This window comes from Panthera tigris, chromosome B2 (genome assembly GCF_018350195.1).
Source record: "Panthera tigris isolate Pti1 chromosome B2, P.tigris_Pti1_mat1.1, whole genome shotgun sequence".
NCBI lineage: Eukaryota > Metazoa > Chordata > Mammalia > Carnivora > Felidae > Panthera > Panthera tigris.
In genome coordinates this window covers 56,926,795-56,954,228 of record NC_056664.1, presented here as the reverse complement: position 1 = coordinate 56,954,228, position 27,434 = coordinate 56,926,795, and the positions used below count along the sequence as shown (strand labels likewise).

At 38.3% G+C, this 27,434-nt stretch overlaps 1 protein-coding gene across 1 annotated transcript; it reads left to right on the top strand.

The window, feature by feature from the left end:
* Positions 1–1,166: 1,166 nt before the first annotated feature.
* LGSN (lengsin, lens protein with glutamine synthetase domain) lies at positions 1,167–27,434 on the top strand. The gene is made up of 5 exons (XM_007074415.1): positions 1,167–1,286; positions 13,711–13,840; positions 14,577–14,774; positions 22,503–22,669; positions 26,235–27,434. The coding sequence occupies exons 1-5, from the start codon at positions 1,167–1,169 to the stop codon at positions 27,432–27,434; spliced, it is 1,815 nt and encodes a 604-aa protein (XP_007074477.1).

Below are 27,434 nucleotides of genomic sequence, written 5' to 3'. Positions count from 1 at the left end.
TGGTCGAATATTGGAGAATGTGGGTTTTCTTTAGATGGATTTAAGAAAATAAAATACAAGAAGCACATCTACTAAGTGCAAAGCATAGTGGTAGGACGATGCACTGTGTTTGAAATAGAGGCATAGAGAAAATAGACCTGATCCCCCCTCCTCCATCTAGTGGAGAAGACAGCTTGAAGGCTAAGGAAGAGTGGGGTCACTGCTACGTAGAATGAGTGTGAGCTGTGTGCTTTGGGATGGAGACAACAAATGCACTTTCCACAAGGAAACTGGGTAACAGTATGTGAAGAAGGGATTCACTGAGGAGTAGCTGTGGCTCATCACACAGTGTCCTGTCATTGTCAGAGGTGTCAAATGATGGACACATTTAATAGAATGATTTTATCTGAAAGTAAATTTGGAGCTGAGAATAAATGATGACTTCGGGAAAGTAATTAGAATGCACATCATTACCTTTTTAAAAAATTTCTTTTAAGTTTTATTTGTTTATTTTGAGAGAGAAAGAGAGCATGAGCAGGGGAAGGGGCAGAGAGACAAGGAGGGAGAGAATCCCAAACAGGTTCTGCACTGTCAGTGTGGAGCCCAATTCAGGGCTCAAACCCAAGAACCGTGAGATCATGACCTGAGCAGAAATCAGGAGTCAGATGCTTAACCAACTGAGCCACACAGGTAACTCACCTTTTCAATTATTGGCGTCTAACTATTCAACTTCTTCTTGTTCTAGGTTTTATTACACCTGAGCCTATGACAAAACTGTATTTCCCACCCCCAGCTGTATTCCCAGGTGGCCCAGCTTTTGTGAAAATCTTTAAGTGTCACAGTCTCCCAAGACCAGTCTAGACCAAATGTTGAGTATTCATTCACTCTTAGGAGAATAGAAAAACTAGCAATATGATTTTGAAGTACACAATTTTCATGGCAAGAGAAAAACCCTGTGTCTTGGGAAAAAGTTCTTTGATAACTGGGATAGAACATTATATTTACCCAACTCTCCTCTGAATAACCCCTGTGTTACCCTGTGTAGGGTCATATTCTCAGGAAGAGAAAGAATATGGAAGGTGGGAGGGAGATGGTGTGTGACATTCCGTTTCTACTTAACTAATGTCTGGAAAAGGACAATAATTTTGTTCCATACCAGATGTTTTGGTAACGTGAGCTGCAGCAGCATGAGGTTAACTGCAAAAAACACAGCAGCTGAACAAAGACTCGATGAATCAAAAGGGCAGATTGTGCGTGTGAAGAAACTCTCCCAGGTGGTTACTTCCCCAGCCCGAACAAATTCTTTGGTAGAATCTTCAGTGAAAATGAACAGTTATTAATCTTAGATTTGGTATTTCCCTAAAGAATATTTTACTGAGATTCTCTATTCAAAACAATGTCATAAAGTTGTGTGTTCAGCCAAATTCTCAGCAGCAGTGAACAGACAATAGATCAAAAACACATTCTTATTCCTGAAAGTAGACCCTATGGGTGTGTGAAGTTGCAAATTGATGGAAATGGCAGGACATCATAATAATTAAAAGCTATTTATCAAAACCTTGCGTGTGGTCCTGAGCTGGGTGATACGCCAAGCGAGTTGGGTAAGATCTGTTCTCTGCCCTGTAAATTATGCATCTGTGAGGTAGACACAGAGGAAAACACCTGCACAGGTAGACACAAAGGGGTGATGCTTCCAGATTGCGGGACGAATGGACCCCATCTGGGTGAGACCAGAGGTTCATCCTACTCTGCAGCCTGTATTGTGTGTGTGTGTGTGTGTGTGTGTGTGTGTGTGTGTGTTGGGGCATTAAGTGCAGCTCCGTGGGAAGCTATGACTGACTTTCTAGAAGTAGGACTCAAGGCTAGAGATTTCCCTACTCCAACTTACCCTCTTTTCCCTGCTTTATGCTTGTCTGGGCAACTCTGTATAGACTTTCTGATTCTATTTTTATATTTTAAATATGTTTTGTCTCTTAAACATTCAGTTTTGTTTTTAGATTTCAAGGTTTTTAGTTCATTTTATGTTTATTTTTATTTACCTTGAATCTACCTCCCTTTAAGTACCTCTCTTAATGTTAAAAATTAGGTTTGTGTTTCACATACCTAATACACTCCCCAAAACCGGAATGCCTGTGTTTTCATCTTGGCTGTACTACCTACTAGCTGGGTGAGCTGGGACAAAGTATTGGATTTTTCTGTGCTTCATTTGGACATTAATAGTACTGACTGGAAGAGATTTTGTGAGAGATTAAATGAGTTAATACAAGTCCAGGGCTTAGAATAGTGCTCAGAACTACTGAATAACAGGAGTTATTCATATGCACTTTACTATGTTGTAGATGACCAGCAGTGTTTCCCCTAAGTTTTCATGTTTATAGCCTTGAGGAGTTTTGCACTTTTTCTTTTACATGGTAGAACTTTATTTACCTTTTTTGGTAAACGTTTGTTTGTTTGTTTGTTTGTTTATGAGAGAGAGTGGGGGAGGGGCAGAAAGAGGGAGAAAGAGAATCCCAAGCAGGCTCCACACTATCAGCACAGAGCCCAACCTGGGGCTCCATCTCATGAACCGTGAGACCATGACCTGAACTGAAATCAAGAGTTGGACACTTAACCTGGTGAGCCACCCAGGTGCCCCTATTTGCCTTTCTATGTGATAATGATGACAATTACATGTGGCATACATTTATATAAATAAACACATATTGATCCACTTCTAGCCCATTAATGTTTTTCCAGGGGCAGTGACTAGAACTATATTTAGTATTCTAGCCATAAACACATCACATTGTTTTTAAAAGATGGAACTCCTCCTGTCACATTGAAAATATTCTTTTTTGATGAGGCCCAATATTTTTATCTGCAATGGCCTATTAGCTGATATCTTTGCTGACAGTTCTATAATGTTCTTGGATCTTATTTCACTCTATATTATAGAACTCATTACCATAAATATATATTATATACTACATGTATATTTAAATTTTTCTACAAATCTTCTCTCACCTTTGAAACATATTTGTTTTTATGCCCATCACAGAGTCTGCAAAAATTACTTTGATCCTATTTACATGGATATTTTTAGAGACAAAATCTTCATTTCTCAGGTAAATATGGAAATTTATTTTTCAGTAAAAAAAGAAGGTCAGTACTAGCATCAAGCTCAGGAAATTGACCAAACTTTTTGTCCTTTATTATTTTAGCTTCATTTGTTTTTTAGCTTCATATTGTGAAAATAACATGGTGTTAGATGTTTATAAAATCATTTTTCCCCTCTCTGAAACTATTGACTCTGCACACTTTTCTCATATTGAATGCTGTGTTCAAGATTTTACCTGCAGAGGAGAGATTGGCTGTAGGCTTGGTTCTGCTGTTGCATATTTTGCCATCTTGTTGGGAATGGAAGTGAGATGCCGAGCACTTCACATCATTTACAGCCGTAGGGGCAGCCAATAATTAACGTTGTGGCCCTTCTTTCACATAGAGGCTCTTTACAATGATAGTTTCTCTATAATTTTTGGGCAGAGATGGATATATAGGTGGAACAGGGTTCCATCTAACCTACCAAATTGGATCTAGGTTATTTTACTGCAAAAGTGGTGAGGACTGGAAACTATCTGGGTCATCCCTGACAATTGACTATCCAACCCCACCACAAATGTGCTGGAGGATGACAAACCTGACATGTTTCCAAATAGCTCATCCTATTTTTAGTCCATTATAGTTAAGTAAAATTCTGATTCTCTGTAACTTCCAAGGAATGTATCTGTAGTTACCTTTACCTTAGGTTTACCTCAAAAGACAGGGATGCTACTGAACTCTGTGTTAAAATGTGAAGTTAAAAAAAATCAACTTGAATTTCCTGCTGCCTTTTATATAAAACTGCTCAGTGTTTAGCATTCTTAAAGGCAACATTTTTAGTTTTCAATATTTTGTTGCTTGAGGGCACCTGGGTTGCTCATTTGGTTGAGCATCTCTTTAAAAAAATTTTTTTTAATGTTTATTTATTTTTGAGAGAGAGAGAGAGAGAGAGAGAGAGAGAGAGAGTGAACGAGTGGGGGGAGGGGCAGAGAGCGGGAGATACAGAATCTGAAGCATGCTCCAGGCTCCAAGCTGTCAGCCCAGAGCCCAGTGCAGGGCTCAGACTCAGGAATGGTAAGATCATGACCTGAGCTGAAGTCAGATGCTTAACCAACTGAGCCACCCAGGTGCCCCATCCAGCCCCTGACTCTTGATTTAGCTCAGGTCATGATCTCCTGGTTCGTGGGTTTTTGAGCCCCACAATTGGCTCTGTGTTGATAACACAGAGCCTGCTTGGGATTCTGTCTCCCTCTATCTTTGCCCACCACCCCCACTTCTCAGCCCCTTGCTTACTCTCTATCTCGCTCTCTCAAAACAACAACAACAACAACAACAACAACAACAACTCATTATTTTGTTGTCTGTAAAGTTTGTAAATAAGAAGAAAAAATGAAAGAAGAATTTCAAACCACACGTTTGGATTCTGCTATTTTCTAGGTGTGAAGTCAGGGGGGTTAGTTACTATAACTTTCAAAGACTCAGCTGTTGCATCAGCAAGATGGTTCTAGGGGCACCTTCCTCATTCACATAATATACGTACACCACTTTCTATCACGTATTATATTTATGTTCCATGGAACAAGTAGCTCATCTTTATTTTCCTATGGCATCCAAACCAGTGACTGGCTTCTTCTAGATATTCACTAAGTACTTGTTGAGTAAATGAATGAATTTCATACAAAGAGGGTGGCTCCAGTAAGTCTCCTGTCAACAAGGTGTATAAATGTACTATATCTATTCTTTTCAGTTTCTATTTTTGATATATTTCAAAATGTGCATAGTCCCAATCAGTACTGACACATTAAATCATTACTAGAAACAATTATTAAAGAACTTATATTAGAAGATGAGCCATTATAAGAGTTATTTGGAGTGGTAAGAAATGACTTTCTGAAAATATTTGCTTGTCAAAAAATCTAAAGTTTAGAGGAGAACAGAGGACTCTTACTGTTTTTAAAATTTTCCATTTTATTTCATGAGCTTCTGACCTTTGAGTTTTTGCAATGAGGATTATTGCATTTGTAATAAAGAACATTGTAACAAAAGTCTCCAGAGATCCATGTATTCAGATGGAACCTCCTAAAATGCAATACAGCTTAAGGATTAAAATTATTTAAAAAATATATAGATGAAGAATTAGCGTTGGAAATAAGTAGATCTGTGGGTAATGTCTCCTTAAGAATGTCTCATTTTCTTTAAGTTGGGAAATGGTGGTCATTTGGGTCTTTGTCCTTAATGATATCAGGGACTCTAATTTAGGGTAAGACTACAGTGACTTTGCAGAAACAGCTTGGTTGAAGGAGTGAATCACTTAGTAGACCATAAAGAAGTGTTCTACGTTTCCAAATAAGTTTCCAAAAGATGCTTATTTATCTGGTTGGTGAGTCAGAGAACTAAAAAGGCAAATACTTTGGACAGGTCTTGAGTAAGACAGGGAACAGATCAGAACTGAAGAAAATATATCTAATGACCAAGACAATAGAAAGCATGTGTTTTATAATTTTCTTTCTTTTTTCTTTTCTTTTTTATTGTTCCTTAATGTTTAGAAAATTCTTTTGAAATCTCAGCATGTTTTAGTTATGCTATGAGGAAAAATAGGAAATAAGATTTTGTGTATGTCTTAAAGTACATAATCATAACCTTGAAGATAAGGTGTGGCTTTGAGGATAAATACAGTGAGGAAAACCCTAAAGGAAAGGTGGAATTAATGGGGTGAAGGGACAGAGTCACTGCAGAGCAGCTCCCCAGCAGGGATTCTTTTCTCTTAGCTCACCTTGAGAAAACTGAGGGAATCCAGTAACATTTTATCTAGGAAAAGTGTTTTGATTACATCAACCCATTCATTCTATTGGATATCCAAAGATTTCATTTTAAATCACTTATGAAGGAGAGATCTGAGTTGAAGTTCCCTTCTGGCCTTATATTCCAACAAAGTAGGCCTTGGTTGCCATTCACTGATTAGAAAATATTTACTCAATTCCTATTTTATTCTAGTCAATATATTCGGCACAAGGATACATATAAAATGCCACTTTCTAAGACTCTCCAGTCCTTGGACTAGGTTCCCCTTGTCGGTCTTTCCTGGTTTCATTTCCCATTTCATCTCTCTTGGATTCCATATCTCATTATTTTAGTCTTTCTTGCCAGTATCCTTAACTTATTTTTGTTATTGTCTTCCTAAGTTTGTATCTTCACAAAACCTCAATCCTGGAAGAATTTGCTGGAGGAAAAATAATTTACCTGTACAGATTGATGCCACTATAACTTAAAAATCTCCCATTTCTGTGGGGCACTCGGCACTTTTGTTTCCTGAGTTGGCTTTTTTGAATTCTCTGCTATGGCAATGTCAACCATTTCCATTTTTCTTAAACCTCTAGTCTTGCATTCTAATACTGTCTGTTCATCTCCCACCCAGAGAAGAAAATTGGAATAGACAAGAAAGAACAAATGTTTAAAATCAGTTTTGCATCCAGATTCTGCCACTTCCTGGGTGAACTTAATTGTCATGAGGCACAATTATGTCACCTGAATAGCCCTCATTAGATGTTGACAATTCCCTTCTTCCCCTCCTCCTCTTAATTTCCCTTTCCTCCTTAATTTTTTTTTTCTTCTCTCTTCCTTCTAACATTCTCTCTTCCTTTCTTCCTCTTATAGAGGAAGGTATATTAAAGTTAAACCTTTCATTTCAACTCTAGTTTCCATATTTTCTGCCCTTTCAGGGACCTTGCTTTATCCTTCTTCTTCTCCCTTCAACATCTTCTTTATTAACTCCTTTCATTAAGCATTTAAATATGTGTAAGCCGTTCTTCATAAAAACAACATAAGCTTTTCTTAGACCCTTCGGCACTTCTCCAGTGGTCAAAGTCTCTGCCTCTTTCTCTTGTTATTTTTGAGGTGTATTTTCTGACTGTCTCCACTTGATAGTAGAGAATATTTCTGTTGTGTTTGTAGTGTGTGGACCTTGGACTAAGCATCTCTCATTCCCTCCTCAACTCTTTGATGTCTACCTTCTTCCACTGAACCTGCCTTTACCAATGCCTCTAGTGACTCTAGTTGTAAAATGCAATGGACTAGCCTTTTTTCCTTTTTTCTTGTTTTTGATAATATGGAAGATGTATATTTATACAACGTATGTTTTTTAAAATATAATTTATTGTTAAATCGGCTTACGTACAACACCCAGTGCTCATCCCAACAAGTGCCCTCCTCAATGCCCATCACACATTTTCCCCTCTCCCCCACCCCCCCATCCACCCTCAGTTTGTTCTCTGTATTTAAGAGTCTCTTGCGGTTTGCCTCCCTCTCCGTTTGAAACTTTTTTTCCCCACCTACCCTTCCCCCGTGGACTTCTGTTAAGTTTCTCAAGATCCACATATGAGTAAAAATATATGATATCTGTCCTCTGACTGACTTATTTCACTCAGCATAATACCTTCCAGTTCCATCCACATTGTTGCTAATGGCATGATTTTATTCTTTCTCAACAATGGACTAGTCTTAATATCAACCTTATTTATCATTTCAGTAGTAGGCCTACTGGTACTCCCTTCTTTTAATACAGCTTTTATTTCTTGCTATCAATGAAACCACTCTGTCCCAACTTTTTCTTTCACCTTCTTGTCTTTTTTTTTTTTTCTCTGATTACTTTTTGGGATTCCCTTTCTTTGTTTACTTATTAAGTATTGTCCTTTTTTAGTTCTAGCTTAGTCCTCTTATATTCTCAGTCTCTGCTCTTTCTCTTAATGGTTTAGCCACTTTCAGGGCTATGCTCTTTACTTCCATTTTATCTCTTGAATTCTGACCCCTGCTTTCTGGAGGCCTTCAGAAGACACAGTCATCATAGGGTCCATATGTTCACAAAACAACCCAGCAACTCCTGTCTCAGGTCTCCTCCTCATCCTGGGATCCCTAGTCAGAAACCTATCACCTTTGACCCTCTGTCTCTTGCACCTCCTATATCAAGTCAATCACCAAATTGCCAAGTCTACCTCCCAAATATATCTGTAGTATGTTCATTTTCCCCATCCCTACAGCCATTGCCATACTCAGATCAACATAATCTCTACCCTAGTTTGCCCAAGTGGATATTGGGGCTATAAATACTTCCTTCGTTTATAGTGGCAGTAGTTCTTAATTCTAGGAGGGATGCTTAAATATATCCTTGGCACTTAAGGAACCCCAAAAACTAATTTTTGCCTTGTGGTTTGGAGAAAAAAGTATACAAATGGAAGGAAGCTACTTTAACGATACTGAGAATTATTGTACAAAGCACTAAGCGAGATTTTTAAGAGAAGGCTAAACATTTTAACAATTGTGATGAAGAAGACAATAATTGATTACAAAATTTGGTAAGGGAGATGCTTTCATCGGGGATTTAAAAAAAAATCAGCCATCTTTGAATGGAGTGGCTACAGCAAATTGTCCAGGGAGTTAATTTTGAGCTGTGACCAGAAAAGTAGATTACATTTCCTTAGGACAGTCTAGAAAACCAATGAGCGTAGGAAAAAAGAAATCAGTGTGGGACAGAGGAATGATAAAATTAGTTTTGAATGGGTGGAGATAAGGTTTGTGTGTAAAAATGGCCAGCTATGGAGTCTGGAGGCATTGGTGAGACTGGCCTCTGCAGGGCGTCAGAGAATACTAGTCTGAATTTTTCTTAAAGGTGGGGGAAAACTGGATGCAACCTAAGCAGAGAAATAGTAATACCAACATTGTGATGTAAAGAAGGACCATGGGCCATAGTGTGGAGGATGGGTAGAAATAGAGAGTGCAGGGAGGACATTTTGGTAAGTGTTGTGCTAATCCAGGCGACAAAGATAGGAAATGGAGGCACTCATTTTAAATGGTGAACTCACTGAACAGAATGACCACAATCTGTTCCACTCTTCCTACTTCACTGTGCTCTGCTTTCAAGTGTTTGCTATTATAAAAAAAGTGACCCTGGACATGCATGACTTTATATTTTGTATTATTTTCTTAGAACAAATTGTTAGAAGTAGAACTAGTAGTTAATGGGTATGGATGGTTTTAGATTCATTGATGTAAGTTTGTGATGTGCCCTTCGAAGTATCTCTTCTGTAAATATTTTGAATACATTTTCCTCCCTTTTTTTTTGAAGAGCACACTTTAAGGAAACTGAAGGCATACTCTTTTCTCCCTGACATATTCTTTTAAATTTGATAATCATTGATACTTTTTTCTCCTTTTTTCTTTTCTTCTAAATTATTTTAACATTTAATTATTTTTGAAAGAGAGAGAGAGAGAAAGAGTGTGAGTGGGGGAGGGGCAGAGAGAGACACACACACACACACAGAATCTGAAGCAGACTCCAGGCTTCAAAGCTGTCAGTGCAGAGACCTATGTGGGGCTCGAACTCACAAAATGTGAGATCATGACCTGAGCTGAAGTCAGATGCTTAACTGACTGAGCCACCCGGCACCCCTCATTATTTCTTAAAAAAAAAAAAAAGTTTATTTATTTATTTTTGAGAGAGAGAGAGAGAGAGAGCAAGGAGGGGAGGGGCAGAGAGAAAGAGGGAGACAGAATCCCAAACAGGCTCTGCATTGTCAGTGCAGAGCTGGCCGTGGGGCTTGAACCCACCAACTGTAAGATCACAACCTGAGTGGAAACCAAGAATCAGACGCTTAACCGACTGAGCCACTCCAGTGCCTCTCCCATTATTTCTCACAGAGGTTAAAACTTGAGATTTTTTTTTGGCTTGCTTTCTTTTTCTTGCACCACATCATTAATGAAGTCAGAGTGTTTGGTAAATGCATTCGTGATTATACCTCAGACTCTAGCCAGTATACAGGAGACAAAACAATGATTTTTAAAGTATTGATATTAAAAAAGTAGCTGTTAGAGAAAATTGAAAGTAAATGAATAAAATCAGTGATATTTAGAATCTAAATAACACTGGTTAATACATTGAAGGGAAACTTATTAGGTCAAATTAGGGTCTAAATTTAATGCTTGGCACAATCCCTTTAGGTTAAGTCTCTTTTAGTTAATTTGATCAAGCCACTGGGTTGAAATGCAAAATGACAAACTTTTATTAAGCCATAAAACAACTTTCAAAAGCAACAATGTGATGAGAGAAACATGAATTATGAAAATTCTTGTAATATGAAACCTTCTTTGAGGCCAGTCCCATGTATGAGACAAAGGAGTCCTCTAATGGAATGACAGCAGAAACATTTCTGAAGTGGGAAAAGCCTCTCTGTTGGGAATGTCAAATCAAGTCAGGATCAACCTACTGTAGTGGAATTTTGAGACTGTCTAAGCTAAGCATGAATTGGATTTGCATATTTATGTCATGTGATCAAAATTAAATTGTGTATCTGTGCTTGTGTTCCTGGTTCTTCCAACCTGCCTTACGTCACCTCTCTCTATCTTCAGCGTATGTATCCCTTCTTCTTTTTAAGCTTAGCCTAGTTTCCCTGGCTGTGTGGAGACTGTTTATAAAATATTCTGCCTATTTAATAATAGTAGTACTATAGAGTCCAGGCATGAGTATATTCTCGGAACCCTTCCCGAGAATCCTCAGACTGCTTGGCATACCCTCACCTCTCTGAGAAGTTCCCCTAGTTTATTGTTCAGAATCTAGAGCTGTTCAGATAAAGGATTAGGGCCTGACTCAGTGAGAACCATCTCCCAAGAGCCAGGGGCCCAGGAAGTAACCTAGAATGGGGTATCTTTCCCACAGACAACCCCAGTAATGCAGGGTGCCTAGGGAATAATAATAAGGATTAATGTCTGTTTCAGTGCTTACTACATAGATCAGGCACTGCTTGTCCAACATGATGGTACAACCAGGAGATCTGTAAATTGGAACTATATGGCTGAATGTCTGACAGATCAAGAAAAGTTTCTAAACTAGTTGGTAAACAGATGCTGGTAAGAGTCCCTTAAGGTTCCCCCAACCCTCCAAACTTCTGTAGCTAACCTACTATTCCTCTTGGGCTTTTGGAACTTTCATGATCCATCAGCTAAAGAGTTAACATCTCACCCTGCAGGGGCCCTCTAGAACCAGCAATGATGCTTCCCAGCATCCCAGCAATGATGCAGGGGTATTCTGGTGGTGTTCATTAAGGATGGATGCATTAAGTATTTGTAATCTGGAGTCAATGTCTGGGTTCAAACCTTAGCTTTACCAATTATGAGAAATGTGATTTTGAGCTAGTTAATTAGTATTCCTTTGACTCAGTTGATAATATATTTATTGCAAGGGGTTGTTTTGAGACTAAATGAATTAATACGTGCAAAGCATTTAGAAGAGATGTGACATATAGTAGGTACAATAAAAGTATTTTTTATTTTTTATTAGCTGTAATAACAGTTAGATGTTTTGACCATCATGTCTCAGGACCACATTAAATACCAACGTTAGGGAAGAGATACGCCGTCACCGCTGCTCTCATTGTGCTGGGGGCCTCCAGAACTGCATATTCTGAGCAGCATTCCAGTCTTTTTGAGACCTGGCTGTGTAGTTGAGAAACTTTCTTTTCTTCTTTACTTCCTACCTTATACTTTAAATTAATTGCCAACATTTAAAAAGCATAAAATTTCACAGGTGACTCTTATTAAAATGAACTTTCTCTAAACGGGCGTCTCTGGCATTTGGGAAGCAGAATGGCATTTTGGCAATCGGAAGACGTGTTTGTAAACTACATCTCTCACTCCCTCTTGAGGCCTTGGCAAATTATTCTGGGTCTCACTTTTCTCATTTGTAAAATGGAGATTCTATTACTATGAGGCTTATGCTGAGAAATGTGCCTGACAAAGGGCTCGATTTTAGCACACTGCTATTCAATTGCAGGTTACAGTTTAAAGCTGAAGGAAATCTTAAAGTCTATCTCATTTGATTCCTTCTATCTGTATATGAGGGATACCTAATGGGTCAACTAACACAAATGTTAGTCTGCTCAATTTTCTTTCATATTTACATACCTGACCAAGTATTTCCTTGTCTAAACAAGACTTCTTAATAAAGCTAGTCATGTATTTATAGAAACATTTACCAAAAGTACAATTATATGATGTATATTTCTGGCAATGCAATTTTAGAAATGTTGAATGCGTACAATAAAATCAGGATATCACTGTCAGAATTCTTTCACAAGTGTATTGGAAAATATGTAAATAAAATGATAAACTGCTAGGAAAAATTAAACTCGTATATCTCACAATAAGTATCACATCATTCAAATATAAAATTGTCTGGAGTAGAGGGGACCACAATTTTCTAAGATGTGAAATTTTACTTTTATTTTATTTTATTTTATTTTATTTATTTTATTTATTTTTTTAAAAATGTTTATTTATTTTTGAGAGAGCGCAAGTGGAGGAGGGACAGAGGATCCGAAGCAGGCTCCCCGCTGACAGCAGGGAGCCCCATGTGGGGGAACTTATGAACCTAGAGATCAGGACATGAGCTGAAGTCAGATGATGCTCAACCAACTGATCCACCCAGGCGCCCCTAAGATGTGAAATTTTAAAATGACAAAAAAAAAGATTGCATCCTATGAAATATACCTTTTAAAACGTAGTAACAATAATAACAATGTGTCCTGATTACATATAAACACCAACAGGTTGAATTCTGTTTTCTTCTTTTAGCTTTTGGAGGCTGAACTGGTCTTATTGACAAATGTGTACAGCTGTTTCCCAGATAACTTGCTCCCAGATATAGAATCTTTCAGAATCTGCTCTTCAAAAAGACAATAGCTCAAAACATTTTAGACTATAGTTTTTGACCCTGACCCTGCCACTTATTTCTCCCTTCACACTACAATGAGGAGTTTGTAAAAAAAAAAAACATAAAAAATACTAATGTCTGCTTTTTTTTCTTATTTTTTTTTATGTTAGCTTTCATGTCCTGGGACTGCAGGGGTGATTCTGCCCACTGTTGGCGCAGAGATGCCCGAGCTCTTCCCCCTTCAGCCCCTGCTTCACTGCCCAGCTCCTTGCTAGGAATAGCCCTTGACAGGTTTATTGAAGAATTCTGTCAAGGATTAGAACTTGATTGTAAAAGTGAAGTTATTTTGTTTTAAAATATTTTTCTTTACATTTTCCCAAGCTATAAAACTGTTTTGAGTATAACATTTGTTTTACCCATAGAAACTAATATGTACAAATGCAACTGCATTTTTTATTTTATTTTTTATATTTTAATTTACTTTTGAAGTAAAGTAAATATTGATGCAGTAAGGCTGAGGGTAAGAGAAAAGAAAGAATAGAATCAAATTCCTCGGGTACTTGTGCTTTTGGTCAAAAGGTTAGAGATCCAAAAAAAGATAGAAATCATAAAAAGAGGATTTTATGCTTAAATGGGTTTAGGCATGGATAATATAAAATATCCCAGAGTAAAAAATAAAGATTTAAAATCTTGCCTAGTTGGACAAAATCCCAATTTATTTAATTATATTTCTGTACCAGGTATAAAAGGAGTACAGAATATCCAGCCTGTAAACAGAATATTGGGCTTGTTAATTTTGAACTATTCAAGTGACAGAAGTGACAAAATTTACCTCATTATAAAAGTCTCTTACATTCACTTTAAAACTTAAGTATCCAGTCGCCATGCTTTCCTGACATCCAGACTTAGTTGTGTGCACGATCTGTTATCTGGTTTTTGTTTATTAATTATTACAGGACACGAGAGATGAAGGTAATGAGACTGAAGCCAACAGGATGAGTAAATTAAGAAGAACAAGAAAGAAAGTTACTAAACAACATCTATTTTCAACTGAAGTAGGAGAAATGGATATATCCAACTCAAAAGGTAACTTAGTTACTCTTATCCCTCAGGAATATGATGTCAATTGCAATCTCTATTTAGTTCTCCTTTTTACAAAACCTTTTCTTTTCATCGAAGGGAGAAACAAAAACAAAGAAATGAAATTTAGTTCTACATAGGCAACACAAAAGATAGCAAATATAAGGGTATAACGTAAATATATAAAAATAACCAATCAAAATATTTAGAATGTAAAGGGAGCAGAACTAGGTTGATAGTGGGGCAAAAAGAGAGAAGACAACAGAGAGAACATATGCATAAGCAGGGAAGCACATTTCTGCTCTGAGATTGATTGCAAAGATCATTGCCAAGGATTTGGGAGGCCACAATAAAGATGTGGAACAAGTTTTCATACCACATGCTGGAATTTCAACCAAACTCAATAGATCTGAAACAGTGCTGAAGCTAGGAGTTAATCTGAACAAGAGATGCAATCCAGGAACAGTGGTGTTCCAAGGCAGGGGCACAGGGATGGCTGGTACCTGGTAACAATAAAAAGCAAGCAGGGTGCTCATCGATTTTATTGTTGCTTTAAAATTTTCTGCAGACCATGTACCCCCTTATGGCCTGCAACGGGTGCAGACCTTCTCCATTGCTCCTCATTCGGTATGTCACTGCCCAGGAATAAATTATTTTCTCAAAGATTCCTCTCCGTATCATGTTAAAAGACGGTTGAAAACCAAGGCAGTGTGTGTTTTAACATTTTTCTTTATTATTAAAGAAAGGATCAGATACCAAATGGTGTGCCACAAGTTGGGGGATATCAGCAAACCAGTTGTGGGACCTGGCTCTGCAGACTCTCATTTGCCACAAGATGACAAGGACTCTGAGAATCAGACAACAGTGATGAAACCCTCCCGCCTCAAAACATCAGCCAGTGCTCCTTGTAGCGAATTTAACACAAACTCCAGCCATTCTGGTAAGGACTGGGAAACAAACTCACGTGTCATTCTAGCCACTGCCCCCAAATTTGTATTTGAAATAGAAATAATGTGGCCTTCAACAGGCACATGAAAAGATGCTCAACGTCGCTCCTCATCAGGGAAATACAAATCAAAACCACACTCAGATATCACCTCACGCCAGTCACAGTGGCCAAAATGAACAAATCAGGAGACTGTAGATTCTGGAGAGGATGTGGAGAAACGGGAACCCTCTTGCACTGTTGGTGGGAATGCAAATTGGTGCAGCCGCTCTGGAAAGCAGTGTGGAGGTTCCTCAAAAAATTAAAAATAGACCTACCCTATGACCCAGCAATAGCACTGCTAGGAATTTACCCAAGGGATACAGGAGTACTGATGCATAGGGGCACTTGTACCCCAATGTTTATAGCAGCACTCTCAACAATAGCCGAATTATGGAAAGAGCCTAAATGTCCATCAACTGCTGAATGGATAAAGAAATTGTGTTTTATATACATAATGGAGTACCATGTGGCAATGAGAAAGAATTAAATATGGCCCTTTGTAGCAACGTGGATGGAACTGGAGAGTGTGATGCTAAGTGAAATAAGCCATACAGAGAAAGACAGATACCATATGGTTTCACTCTTATGTGGATCCTGAGAAACTTAACAGAAACCCATGGGGGAGGGGAAGGAAAAAAAAAAAAAAGAGGTTAGAGTGGGAGAGAGCCAAAGCATAAGAGACTGTTAAAAACTGAGAACAAACTGAGGGTTGATGGGGGGTGGGAGGGAGGGGAGGGTGGGTGATGGGTATTGAGGAGGGCACCTTTTGGGATGAGCACTGGGTGTTGTATGGAAACCAATTTTACAATAAATTTCATATACTGAAAAAAAAAAAAAAGAAATAATATGGCCTTGATTGAGGAACGCTAGTCTCGGAGTCATTGAAGAATTTATATACCTATCATTTATAAAAGACCTCATAGTTTTCTTTAACCACTAGGCTGCTCATCAAGAAAATGGCGGGGTTGCAATGGATGATTTTTCTAGTCTTTTTTTTAAAGTGAAATTCTTTTAAGTTTCTGGCTTATTAATAGCTATATAAGTATTTTGGTCTATCTGTGTATGGGTTAAAAATCTCTGGGATCCAAGTGACAGAAAACAGTTAAAATGAAATATTGGGGCACCTGGGTGGCTCAGTCGGTTGAGTGTCTGACTTTGGCTCAGGTCATGATCTGACAGTCTGTGAGTTCGAGCCCACGTTGGACTCTGTGCTGACAGCTTAGAGCCTGGAGCCTGCTTCAGATTCTGTGTCTCCTTCTCTCTCTGTCCCTCCCCCACCTCATGCTCTGTCTCTCTCTGTCTCTGAAAAATGAATAATCCTTAAACAAATTTAAAAAAGTGAAATATGTATTCCATAAGGGAATCCCTGATAAGAGGGTTGAACAAATAAGGTTTGAAAAGACAGAAATATGACAGGGTGTGAAGTTAGGTGTCCACCGTCGTTATTGACACCAATTGCAAGTTTGAGAATTCCCCAAGACTAATCCTAGTTTCGATAATTTGCTATAAGGACTCACAGAACTCATTGAAAACTATTATACTCAAGAATACAGTGAAAAAATACAGATTAAAATCAGCCAAGGGAAGAAACCCCAGCAGGGGGAGTCCAGGAAAGTTCGAAGCATGGTGCCTCCACTTGTCTTCTCCCAGTGGAGTCATGGACAGAACCACTCTTCTGACAATGATGTGTGACAATATGCATGGAGTATTGCCAACCAGGGAAGCTTACCTGAGTCTTGGTCTCCAGAGTCTTTACTGGAGCTCCATAGTGGGGTTCCATGTGGCAGACCTCAGTCTCCAGCTTCTCTGGGGGGTCAAGCTGATACAACATGACTCAAAGCTCCCATGAAAAATGACATTATTAGATTTTCTAGTGTGGCCCAGAGATCACAAACAAAGACACTCTTGTTAGTCAGGATGTTCCAAAGTCTTAGAGATTATCTTCCAGGAGCCAAGGGTAAGGAGGTCTCCTTTGGCAAGGTTAAATTCTTTACTACACACAGGTCCTAAGGAGGAACTAGAGCCTGAGAAGTGAATGCTATCAGGACTCCATATGTATTAGTTTTCCATTGCCACCATAACGGATTACCACAAATTTAGTAACTTAAAAGAATACAATTCATTACCTTATAGTTCTGTATGCCAGAAGTCAGGGTTGTCTCAGCTGGTTTCTCTGATTCAGATTTTGCAAGGTTGAAGTCAAGGTGTTGTCCATCTGGATTCTTATCCAGTGATTCTAGGGAGTTCACTCCGATGGTTGGGAGAATCCATTTCCTTGGGGTTGTAGGATTGAGGTTTATGTTTCCTTGCTGGCTGTCACCTGGAGTGGCCCTTGCCTTCTAGAAGCCTCTGTGTGGTCCTGTGTCTCAGGACCAAGACAATCAGTCAAATCCTTCTCACGTTTGGAACCTCTCCAAATTCTCCTTCTTCTACATCTCTTTTCTCCTTACAGCTGGAGAAAGTTCTCTGCTTTTAAGAACTCACTTGGATAATCCAAGACAATATCCCAATTTTAAGGTTTATAGCCTTAATTGCCTGCAGTTTAACATATTCTTCAGGTTTCAGGACTAGGATGTGAACATATTTGTGAGGCAGCTCTGCCCACCATGGCATTTCTCATCTCTGCATTTCTTTGTGCGTTGGCTTTGTGAGTTTCTCCATAAGATGCAGGTGAGGGCTGACAGTCAAGCCTCAGGAACTATTGATGCTAATGCCACAGGGGCCAGGTAAATAATACAAATGAGTAAGGTGGGCTTGTATAAAGAAACAGTGATGCTGGCTGTGAGGAACTAGAGCAGAGGTTGACACACTGTGGCCCACAGGACAAATTCAGCCTGCTGGCCATGTTTTGTAAGTAAGGTTTATGTATTGTCTATGGCTGCTTTTGTGTTACGGCGGCATAGTTGAGTGGTTGCGAGAGCAGATACCATACGGTCTGCCAAGCTGCAAATATTTACTCTTTGGCCCTTTACAGAAAGCATTTGCCAACCCATGGATTAGAGGATGTGTGCCCCATTTCAGGCCACCTCAGAGCTCCAGCCAGTGGTTGCTATGGAGAAATAATTATCCAGTGGTACCAAATTTAATTTCTTCAAGAGAAGCTTGAACTGAAGATTTTTCTATGCAATTTTCAGATTTTCAAGTGTCAACTATTTTAAATGTTTCCAAACACTGAGACAACCAGTGAGAAAACATCTGCTAGCCACATTGGCTCTTCCATGAACAGTTTGTGACCCTTGTTTTATATAGTCTCAGCCATAAAATTGAGATGAAATTTACCATTTCTTAGTCTTACATCAAAAAAATCTGTGGAAGGAATTTGTGCCATGAGCTCTCTTTGCACCAACCGACTATGACTGGGATTATGGGTATCATTATTAACTCAGTTTGGTTCATTCAGAAGTTCCCTCTTTGGCCCCAGGCTAGATTAATTTTTTTATAGGCCCAGAGCACCAAAAAGTTTATAGCTTGCAACAAACCACCACTACAGAATTTAAAGATATGTATGAAAAATCCATCCCCCAATAAATGCTAGAAATTTTAACATGGTGTTTTCTTCTCTGTGATACCACCCTGACTCTAAAAAAAGTTTTTTTTTTTTTAAGTTTATTTATTTATTCTGAGAGAGAGAGAGGGCACACACAAGCAGTGGGAGGGGCAGAGAGAGAGAGAGAGAGAGAGGGAGAGAGAGAAATCCCAAGCAGACTCTGTACTGACAGTGCATATAGCCTGATGCCTGGGGCTCGAACTCATGAGCCTATGAGATCATAACCTGAGCCGAGATCAAGAGGCCAACACTTAACTGCTTAACCGACTGAGTCACCCATGTGCCCCACCACTCTGACTTAAAAAAAATATTTTTTTCAAAGAAGGCCCCCCCTCCAGACTTTTTTTTATTGTTTTTGTTTTTGTTGCTGCTTTGTACTTGGTTATTCTGCCACCTGGGCTGACATGATACTTCTGGAGAGTGGGGTCACATTTGCTCTAAGAGGGTGTCTGTCAGAGAAGCCATGTGGAGGAAGGAGGGCAGGCCCTGGGAACGGAGTGTGACACATCATCCAAGGCATATTCCATAAGCTAAATGTGTTGCACAGTACTCTTTGGTGCACTTTTCCCTTTTTAAATTGACATTTCTGAAAGCTCAAACACCTATTCAATCTGCCTTTTATAAGTGACCACAGCTTGTTCTCTATAGCTGAAATATGTCCTCATCGTCACTGAACACAGACAACATTTCTCCAAGGCATTTTAGTTGCTATAGAGCTTTGAAGTTTTATTTTAATTTTAATTTTTTTTGTAGTGTTGTCTTATCTCCCCCCTCCCCCCGCCCCCCAAACACTCACAGCAGGAAAACTTCCTCTGTAAAAGCAGATTGATTTAATTTATTAGTCCTCTGAGGGGATAGGAAAGGAGAACATCTCCCAGGAACCATACTGTAAGAAAAACAAATGAGTCCCCGAACTAGCAATTATCTGCCTGCTATTCATCATGTACATCTGGGAAGTCCTGACCAAAAGGTTTAATTGTAACTAACAAGTATGATTTATTTGAAGAAGAGAAATTCAGACAATGATACAGTAAGATTAGTTGATTCCTTGAAAATGAATTTAGATTGCATAGAATTCTCATATTTGATGGAAGAATTAAACTTTTAAATTAAAAAAAAAAGATATCAAATTACCAAAACATGTGATGCCAATTTCTACTTCTTAATTAGATGAGGTCAAATCATGCAGGGTTTATTAATTAATTAATTTATTCACACACCCCTTTATGAAAGGATTAAAGGAGTGGTCATTGAGCATCTCTGATATGCTCGTACTGCTGCAGGTACCCGGGATACAGCAGCAAGTAAAGTGTTCTCCTGGAACTGACATGCAAGTGGGGAAAGACAGAAAGTAAACATGTGATTATACAATATGGTGGGTAGTGATAGGGGCTCAAGAAAATGGAAACGAGATGATATATTGTTAGGGGTTGAATTATGTCTGCCCCAAATTCGTGGGTGGTTGGAATCCTATCCCCTCATACCTACATTGTAACTGTATTTGGAGATAGGGTTTTAAAAGGAGTAATGAGTGTTACTCTTCTTATGAGAAGAGAAGATTAGGACACCCAAAGAGGGAAGATCATGTGAAGACAGCCATTTACGAGCCAACGAGGGAGGGCTCTCAGAACAGACCAACTCTGGTTGACACTTCGAACTTAGACTTCTACCCTCTGGAAGTGTAAGAAAATAAATTTGTACATAAGTCACCTGGTCTGTGGAATTTGTCTTGGCACCCCTAGCAAATGAATACATCTACTTATTGTCCAGCCACAGGGCAACTTGGCAATCTTGGAATGAATCAGGGGTTAGACCTGTCCGTACTGTGATCAGATCTCATAGAATTATTACTCCAGGTGATTATATTTTATTTATTTTCAGCACTTTTAACCATGGTAAAGTATACCGCCTTTGCACTCAATGGCATATGTATTGTCTATCACTCCCCCATTCAATAATATAAAGCTGTATGAGGGCAGGGCTTTTTCTGGCTTCTTCCTAGGTGTATGTCCAATAAATAATAATAATAAATAAATAATACATGGTAACTAAACAACATATTTTGAGTGGATACATACTTTTCTTATTTTAAAAGAATGCATATTTATTGTAGAAATGTTAGAAGCTACATGTAAGGCAAAGAACTAATAAGATTGTCTGTGATTATATTACGGATGAACTAATAAAATGACCTTCCTCCTTTGATAGGAGATGAATACTGATTTTTTTATGTTGTTAAAATATTTATAGCTTATATATTAATTGCTTATTATTTTTAGAATACTGCTTGTCTGAAATTTTCCATATTTTATAATTTTTTAATGTTTATTCATTTTTCAGAGAGAGAGAGAGAGAGCAGGGGAGGGGCAGAGGGAGAGGGAGACAGAATTTGAAGCAGGCTCCAGGTGTCAGTACAGAGCCCAATGCAGGCCTCCAACTCACAAACCGTGAGATCATGACCTAAGCTGAGGTCAGCCCTTAACTGGCCCCAGAAGTTTTCCATATTTTAAAATGCTTATCACTTTTATTTCTGTAAAGAGAATTGTTCAACCTGGACAGAACACCCAATACTTCAGGATAGGTTGGGAAGACAGCAACTGCTAATTTAGCATGAAACATTGTAATTGCTACAGCTTAATTGTTTGTGTTAAATGGAAGGTAGTTATAAAGCCTCAGGAGTCTCAGAGTAGCCAAATGTATCAGTGACAGGACATTATCTCTAATATATTTGTAGAGGTGGAACCAGTAATTTGTTTTCCTCATGCTTCACATACTTAAAATCTGCTTAATCTGTGTTTTTAAACTGTCAATCTTTATGCCTATTTTTAAAGCCAATTATATATCAAAAAAGGATATTCAGGTATCACGTTAAAATTATAGCTGCTCAACATCAGTGATGTGACAGATTGATGAGTATTCAGATTCAGACATGATCATGGTACCATTACTAGGGTTAGAGTAATTGTGTTCACTTTATGCGTTTCAGAAGCACTTATATGATGCTTAATGTCTGCCAGGGATTGTTAAATAACTTGTTTAATCATCACAGCAAGCCTATGAAGAGGATAATATTGTATCAGTGAGAGAGCCCAGGCACAGAGAGGATGAAAAAAGTGTCTAGGACACAGGCAGGATTCCGAGGGAGGCAGACAGGCTTCAGTGTGTGTGTTGAATCATCACGGTCCGCTACCTCTCCTCAAAGTTTGGACAGTAGCTAACATGTATGATGTGTATTATGTGCCAGATCCTTTAGATCTATGTGCTTTATATATATTCATTCACTTTATGGTAACAAGTCACCAACTGGGAGTTAAGAGGTCTGGTTTCTAGTTTTAATTTCAGCACTGGACTGAGAGCATGATTTGGACTACCTTACTGTACCTCTCTGGGACTCAAGCTAGACAGTTAGTTGAATTAGGTGATTTATCTCCAAACTCTCTTCTAGCTCTGAAGTTTTAGAATTTGCAGTCTACCTTAAATGCCTTGAAAATATATACATACCTACCTACACATGCACACACACACAGACACACACACACACGCACATTTGGGGTTAGGTTTCTGGTTTTAAAATTGAATATTCACTCTAGATTTTTCCTCTCTTACACTCTCATCCTTGAAGAACCCTTTTGTTTGCTCACTCACACTGATTTTAAAGTTTAAATCTGACAGAGACATGTAGATGTCTTAGATTTAGATGCCATTATAAAATCCTTTTGGCAAACAAAACAAAAAACACAAAATGGAAACCCACAGAAAATACACAAAAACCAAACACTTTTGCCTTTAATCATACAGGAACTTCTAATGAAGGCATTACTAGTTAGTTCAAGAAGCTCAGTCTTTTCAATGATAGTCGTCTGTATGCAGACTTGTGTGGTGCCTTATTCACATAAGGTTATCTTTCACCTACCCCCAAGTGCTAAACAGTCTCTAAGGCTGTTTAGAGACCATGTTCTTGGGAATATGGTAAAGGCAGGGAAAGAAAGGTAAGATCCCCAATTCTAAGCCAATAGCATGAGTATATGATGCTTTTGTTAACAATCATGGTGACGAAGCCACTACTGTGTAGCTTCCTTTTGCTTTTCAGTTCATCGTGATCTAACTACTTAGGGCCATTCTCTATTTTACAGATGACACCAGAGATGGCACTCAGCTTCCGACCACACCCCATATCTCCTCTAGAATGAAGCACATTAAGCAAGAGATGGTCAAAAATCACCTACAGTTTGTGCGATTTGAAGCAACAGACCTCCATGGTGTGTCCAGATCTAAGAGTATCCCTGCACACTTTTTCCAAGTGAGTTTTACAGGTGGAGTTAAGATTAAATGTAATTTCACGACCATGATCAAGCAAATGGTCCTAACTAATCTTTCTTATTTTCTTGTAATCTATACAGTAATTAAAGCTGAAAACCAATAATTTATTTTCTTTCTTGCTTGTCCCTCCCCAAACACATTATTGCTCCCTAAGGAGCTGAACATATACTTTCAAGGCCCAAGCAGCAATTCCTTTACCCGATAGAAATACAAAACTAATTAAGACTGGTAATTTTAGTTTTTCTGCCTTGAATAGTTTCCCTCTATAGAATTATCTTTTCTCTCTTGTTGCAATTATGAAGATTATATTTTGTTTGACATGAGAAAATTGCAACAGAAGACCCAAGAGCAAATATCAAATGAAAAAAAAAGATTAAATGGTAAGAATTTGCTAGATAAAAAGAACATCCCTTTCAGCTTCTAATTCTGATAAGAAAATACCTTATTGTTGTTGGATGACTTAATGAATATGATTAAATTGTTGAAAATAGTGATATTAAGAAATATTGTAGTTTTGGATATGTTTTGAGACTTTTTGAGATTTTTTTTCCAGTTTATGTCGTGTATTTTTTTAATGACTGATTTATTGTATCACTGAAACATTTCTTGGAAGGGATGTTAGTATTACATATGAAAGTGTAAAAGTTAAGTATCCTTGAAGTTTATTTTTAAGAGATATCTTACTTTTATCACTTTAATATTAAATTGTAATTTTATCATTTGTTTTATTTTGGGAAAAACTGAGCATCCCAAAAACACTTTTTTTTTTTTACAAGAATTCCAACAGGTTCAAATTTGTTTCTTAAAAATTTTCAACATCACTCATCATCAGGGAAATGCAAGTCAAAACCACAATAAGATATAATCTCACACCTGTCAGAATGGCTGGTACCCAAAAGACAAGAAATAACAAGTGTTAAAAAAAAAAAAAAAGAAATAACAAGTGTTGGCAAAGGTGTGGAGAAAAGGGAGCCCTTGTGCACAGTTGACGGGAATGTAAATTGGTGCAACCACTGTGGAAAACCACAGTATAGAGATTCCTTAAAATATTAAAAGTAGAAATGCCATACCATTCAGTAATTCCACTACTGGCTATTTACCCTCCAAAAATGAAAATACAAATTTGGAAAGACATATTACCCCTGCATTTATTGTAGCATTATTTACAATAGCTAAGATACGGAAACAATCTAAGTGTCCATTGATAAATGAATAAAGATGTGGAACACATATACAGTGGAATATTTCTCAGCCACAAAAAGGATGAGATCTTGCCACTTGTGACAACATAGATGGATCTAGAGGGTATTATGCTAAGTGAAATAAGTCAGATAAAGAAAGAAATACCATATGATTCCATCTACATGTGGAATCTCAAAAAAAGAAAACAAAGGAGCAAACAAACAAACAAGCTGAAACGGATTCATTGAGAACAAACTGATAGTTGCCAGGGAGTATGGGGTAGGGGATGGGTGAAATAGGTGAAGGCAATGACAAAGTACAAAACTTCCAGTTATAAATACGCCATGTGGATGAAAAATGCAGCAAAGGGAATATAGTCAATAATATTGTGATAACGTTGTATGGTGACAGACGGTGGACTTTGGTGGACTTTGTTGTGATCCAAATTTCAGTTATTATAGAGATTTAAGCTATTTTGCAAGAATTAGTATTGAATTCCTGGTGATCTATGTTGGGGTGTGAAGTTGTTCTAGTGCTTTATATATATACAAGGTAACTTAATTTGTGGTCATGAACATGACATGTTTGTATATATTTATATATTTCCCCCTACTAATAGAGTAGTTTGAATCAGAATGTCCAGAAACGAAAAAAGAAAATGATAGTGTTAACAAAGTCTGCTCGGAAAAATACAGATTAAATCGTTTGAAGAATACAGTGTGACTTTTTACTATTCTTTAAATTTGTGAAGGCCTAGTGGAATGAAATGGTAACAAGCCATTCTTTATTGTTCACAATCAAGTGAGTACAAACAGATTTAAATTGCAGGAACTCTTGGAAGTCTCATGAGTAAAATAATATTACTCCTCATGTTAGATACATACGAAATGACAGATTTTCAAATGAAGAAATTGAAAAGTAGGGAAATAATATTATTTCTTACAGTAAAAATTCAAATGAAAGGATTTTATATTAAAGTACTCTAAAATTCCACAATATGTATGTGTGTATACAGGTCCCTGAGGGAGTTGAAAAATTAAGCAGGCGCTGAATAACTGAACAGTGCTTGACTTTCTCTACTTTATTACTGGCAAAAGCAGATTTGGATCAGCTAAGCCAAATGGCATTTGAAAACATGTGTATAGATGGTGGAAAGTGAAGGAGACAGTGACTTAAGGTCAAAGGCAGAAGAGGGACCAGTAGATTGCCTCTACTAGCTTTGGCCCCTTTTTGGTACCCATGCTCTTTGGGATTGGAGGTAATATAAGAAACAATTTGGCTCACAGAATGTTAGTATGTTTTATTAACCTCATGATGCACACTGACATTATGGGAACCAGACTTTATATTTAGCTTTCTCTACCATCAGTGTAACCTTCAACACATGAAGCCTTGTTATACTGCTATGACACTATTTCTAGAAATTGTTTTATGTGTCTGCTCAACTTTATAACCTCATCATGTCCCTGTTGTCTGGCACATAGCAAAAGTTAAATAAATGACCAAATCTATTGACCCCAAGAGGTATATAGCTAGAAAGTGTCTTAGCAATCATCTAGTCTAACACTTTTGTTTCACAGACACGGAAGCCGATGGCACATAGTCCAGTGATTTGCCTAACTTCGCATAGGTAATTGGTGAAACACCTAGGGCTAGAAGTCAGATTTGGTAACATCCAGTTCATGGCTGACTTGAAGGCTATAACATTTTGGAACTCTAGCTCACGGGCAAAGTTTCTGGGACTGTGAGGCTGCGAGGCAGTCATTCTTAGTGGGCTATAAAAATGACTGAAGACAGAAGTGCAGCTTTCAGTAGACCCGGTTCCTCTGGTGTTAGGATGTCTGTCATGTGTGTCCTAGAATAGGATAATTGTCATGTGTGTCCCAGGATTGACCCATACTAGTCTCTCTGGGAAGAACTGAGGATTCTCAGTTAACTGTGTGGATTACAATAGAATAAGCCAAAATAAAATCTTATCTGAAGTATTAGCAACTATGCCATAAAATAAAAAGTGCTTTGAAAAGGGCTAGGTTATAATCATTTCGAATAATTTCATATGGCTTTACCTTTGTTGTTTGTGATAAAGACATTTTATCATTGTACCTTTTATTTAGGATTGTTACTTTCAGATCCAAGAACATATAAAGCCTTGAAGGCTAAAAAGGTTAACAGTTGCTTATAAAAGTAACGTTGGGGGTTTATTTTTAAAATATTTGAAATTTACTTGATACTAAGCTAATGTTACCCAGCAGACATTAGACACAGTTTTTTTTTTTTCCTCATCAGCAGTGTCTCACCCCCACCTCCATCCTTTTGTTTGTTTTCAAGTTTCAAAGCCTGATTGCTGTGTCTACTTTCTTTAGGAAAAAGTGATCCATGGCGTTTGCATGCCTCGAGGTTATCTTGAATTGATACCGAATCCTAAGGACGACGAAGTGGATCACATAAGAGCAACATGTTTTAATAGTGACATAGTCCTGATGCCAGAGCTCTCAACCTTTCGTGTGTTGCCATGGGCTGAGAGAACGGCAAGAGTGATATGTGACACATTCACTGTGACTGGTGAACCTCTTCTGACTTCCCCAAGGTACATTGCCAAGAGGCAACTGAGCCAGCTACAAGATTCTGGCTTTTCCTTGCTCTCTGCCTTCATCTATGATTTTTGCATTTTTGCTGTGCCTGAAATTATCAATTCAAAGACCATATCTTTTCCTGCTTCAACGTTGCTAAATAATCATGACCAGCCTTTCATCCAGGAACTCGTTGATGGTTTGTATCACACAGGAGCCAATGTTGAGAGCTTTTCCTCCTCTACCAGGCCTGGTCAGATGGAAATCTGTTTTTTGCCCGAATTTGGCATCAGTGCAGCTGATAATGCATTTACCCTCAGAACAGGTGTCAAAGAAGTGGCAAGGAAATATAACTACATCGCCAGCTTTTTCATTGAGACTGGATTCTGCAATTCAGGAATTTTGTCTCACAGTCTCTGGGATGTCGATGGGAAGGAAAACATGTTCTGCAGCAGTTCTGGGATTGAGGAGCTCACGATCACTGGGAAAAAATGGTTGGCAGGACTCTTGAAGCATTCCGCTGCTCTCAGCTGCTTGATGGCTCCCGCTGTTAGCTGCCGAAAGCGTTATTCTAAGGAGAGTAAAGACCTCAAGGACAGTGTGCCTACAACGTGGGGATACAATGATAACAGCTGTGCTTTTAATATCAAGTGTCATGGTGAGAAAGGCACCCGGATAGAGAACAAACTGGGCTCAGCCACTGCGAATCCTTACCTGGTGTTGGCTGCTACTGTTGCTGCAGGCTTGGATGGACTTCAAAGCAGCGATGGTGTCCTTGTTGGTCCAGATGACAGCACGGACCTCTATCAGTCAAAACCTTCCGAGATTCCTTTGAAACTGGAAGATGCTCTTGTGGCACTGGAGGAAGATCAATGCCTGAGACAGGCTCTCGGGGAAACTTTTATTCGCTATTTTGTTGCCATGAAAAAATATGAGTTGGAAAATGAAGAAACAGATGCAGAGAGAAACAAATTCTTAGAATATTTTATTTAG

Bases quoted from the DNA above. Each gene is read 5' to 3' on its own strand.
- LGSN (XM_007074415.1), top strand. From the start codon at position 1,167: ATGAGGTTAACTGCAAAAAACACAGCAGCTGAACAAAGACTCGATGAA. The intron at 1,287-13,710 runs GTAGAATCTTCA...TAATTATTACAG, and splicing joins CAGCCCGAACAAATTCTTTG to GACACGAGAGATGAAGGTAA. The intron at 14,775-22,502 runs GTAAGGACTGGG...TCTATTTTACAG, and splicing joins CACAAACTCCAGCCATTCTG to ATGACACCAGAGATGGCACT.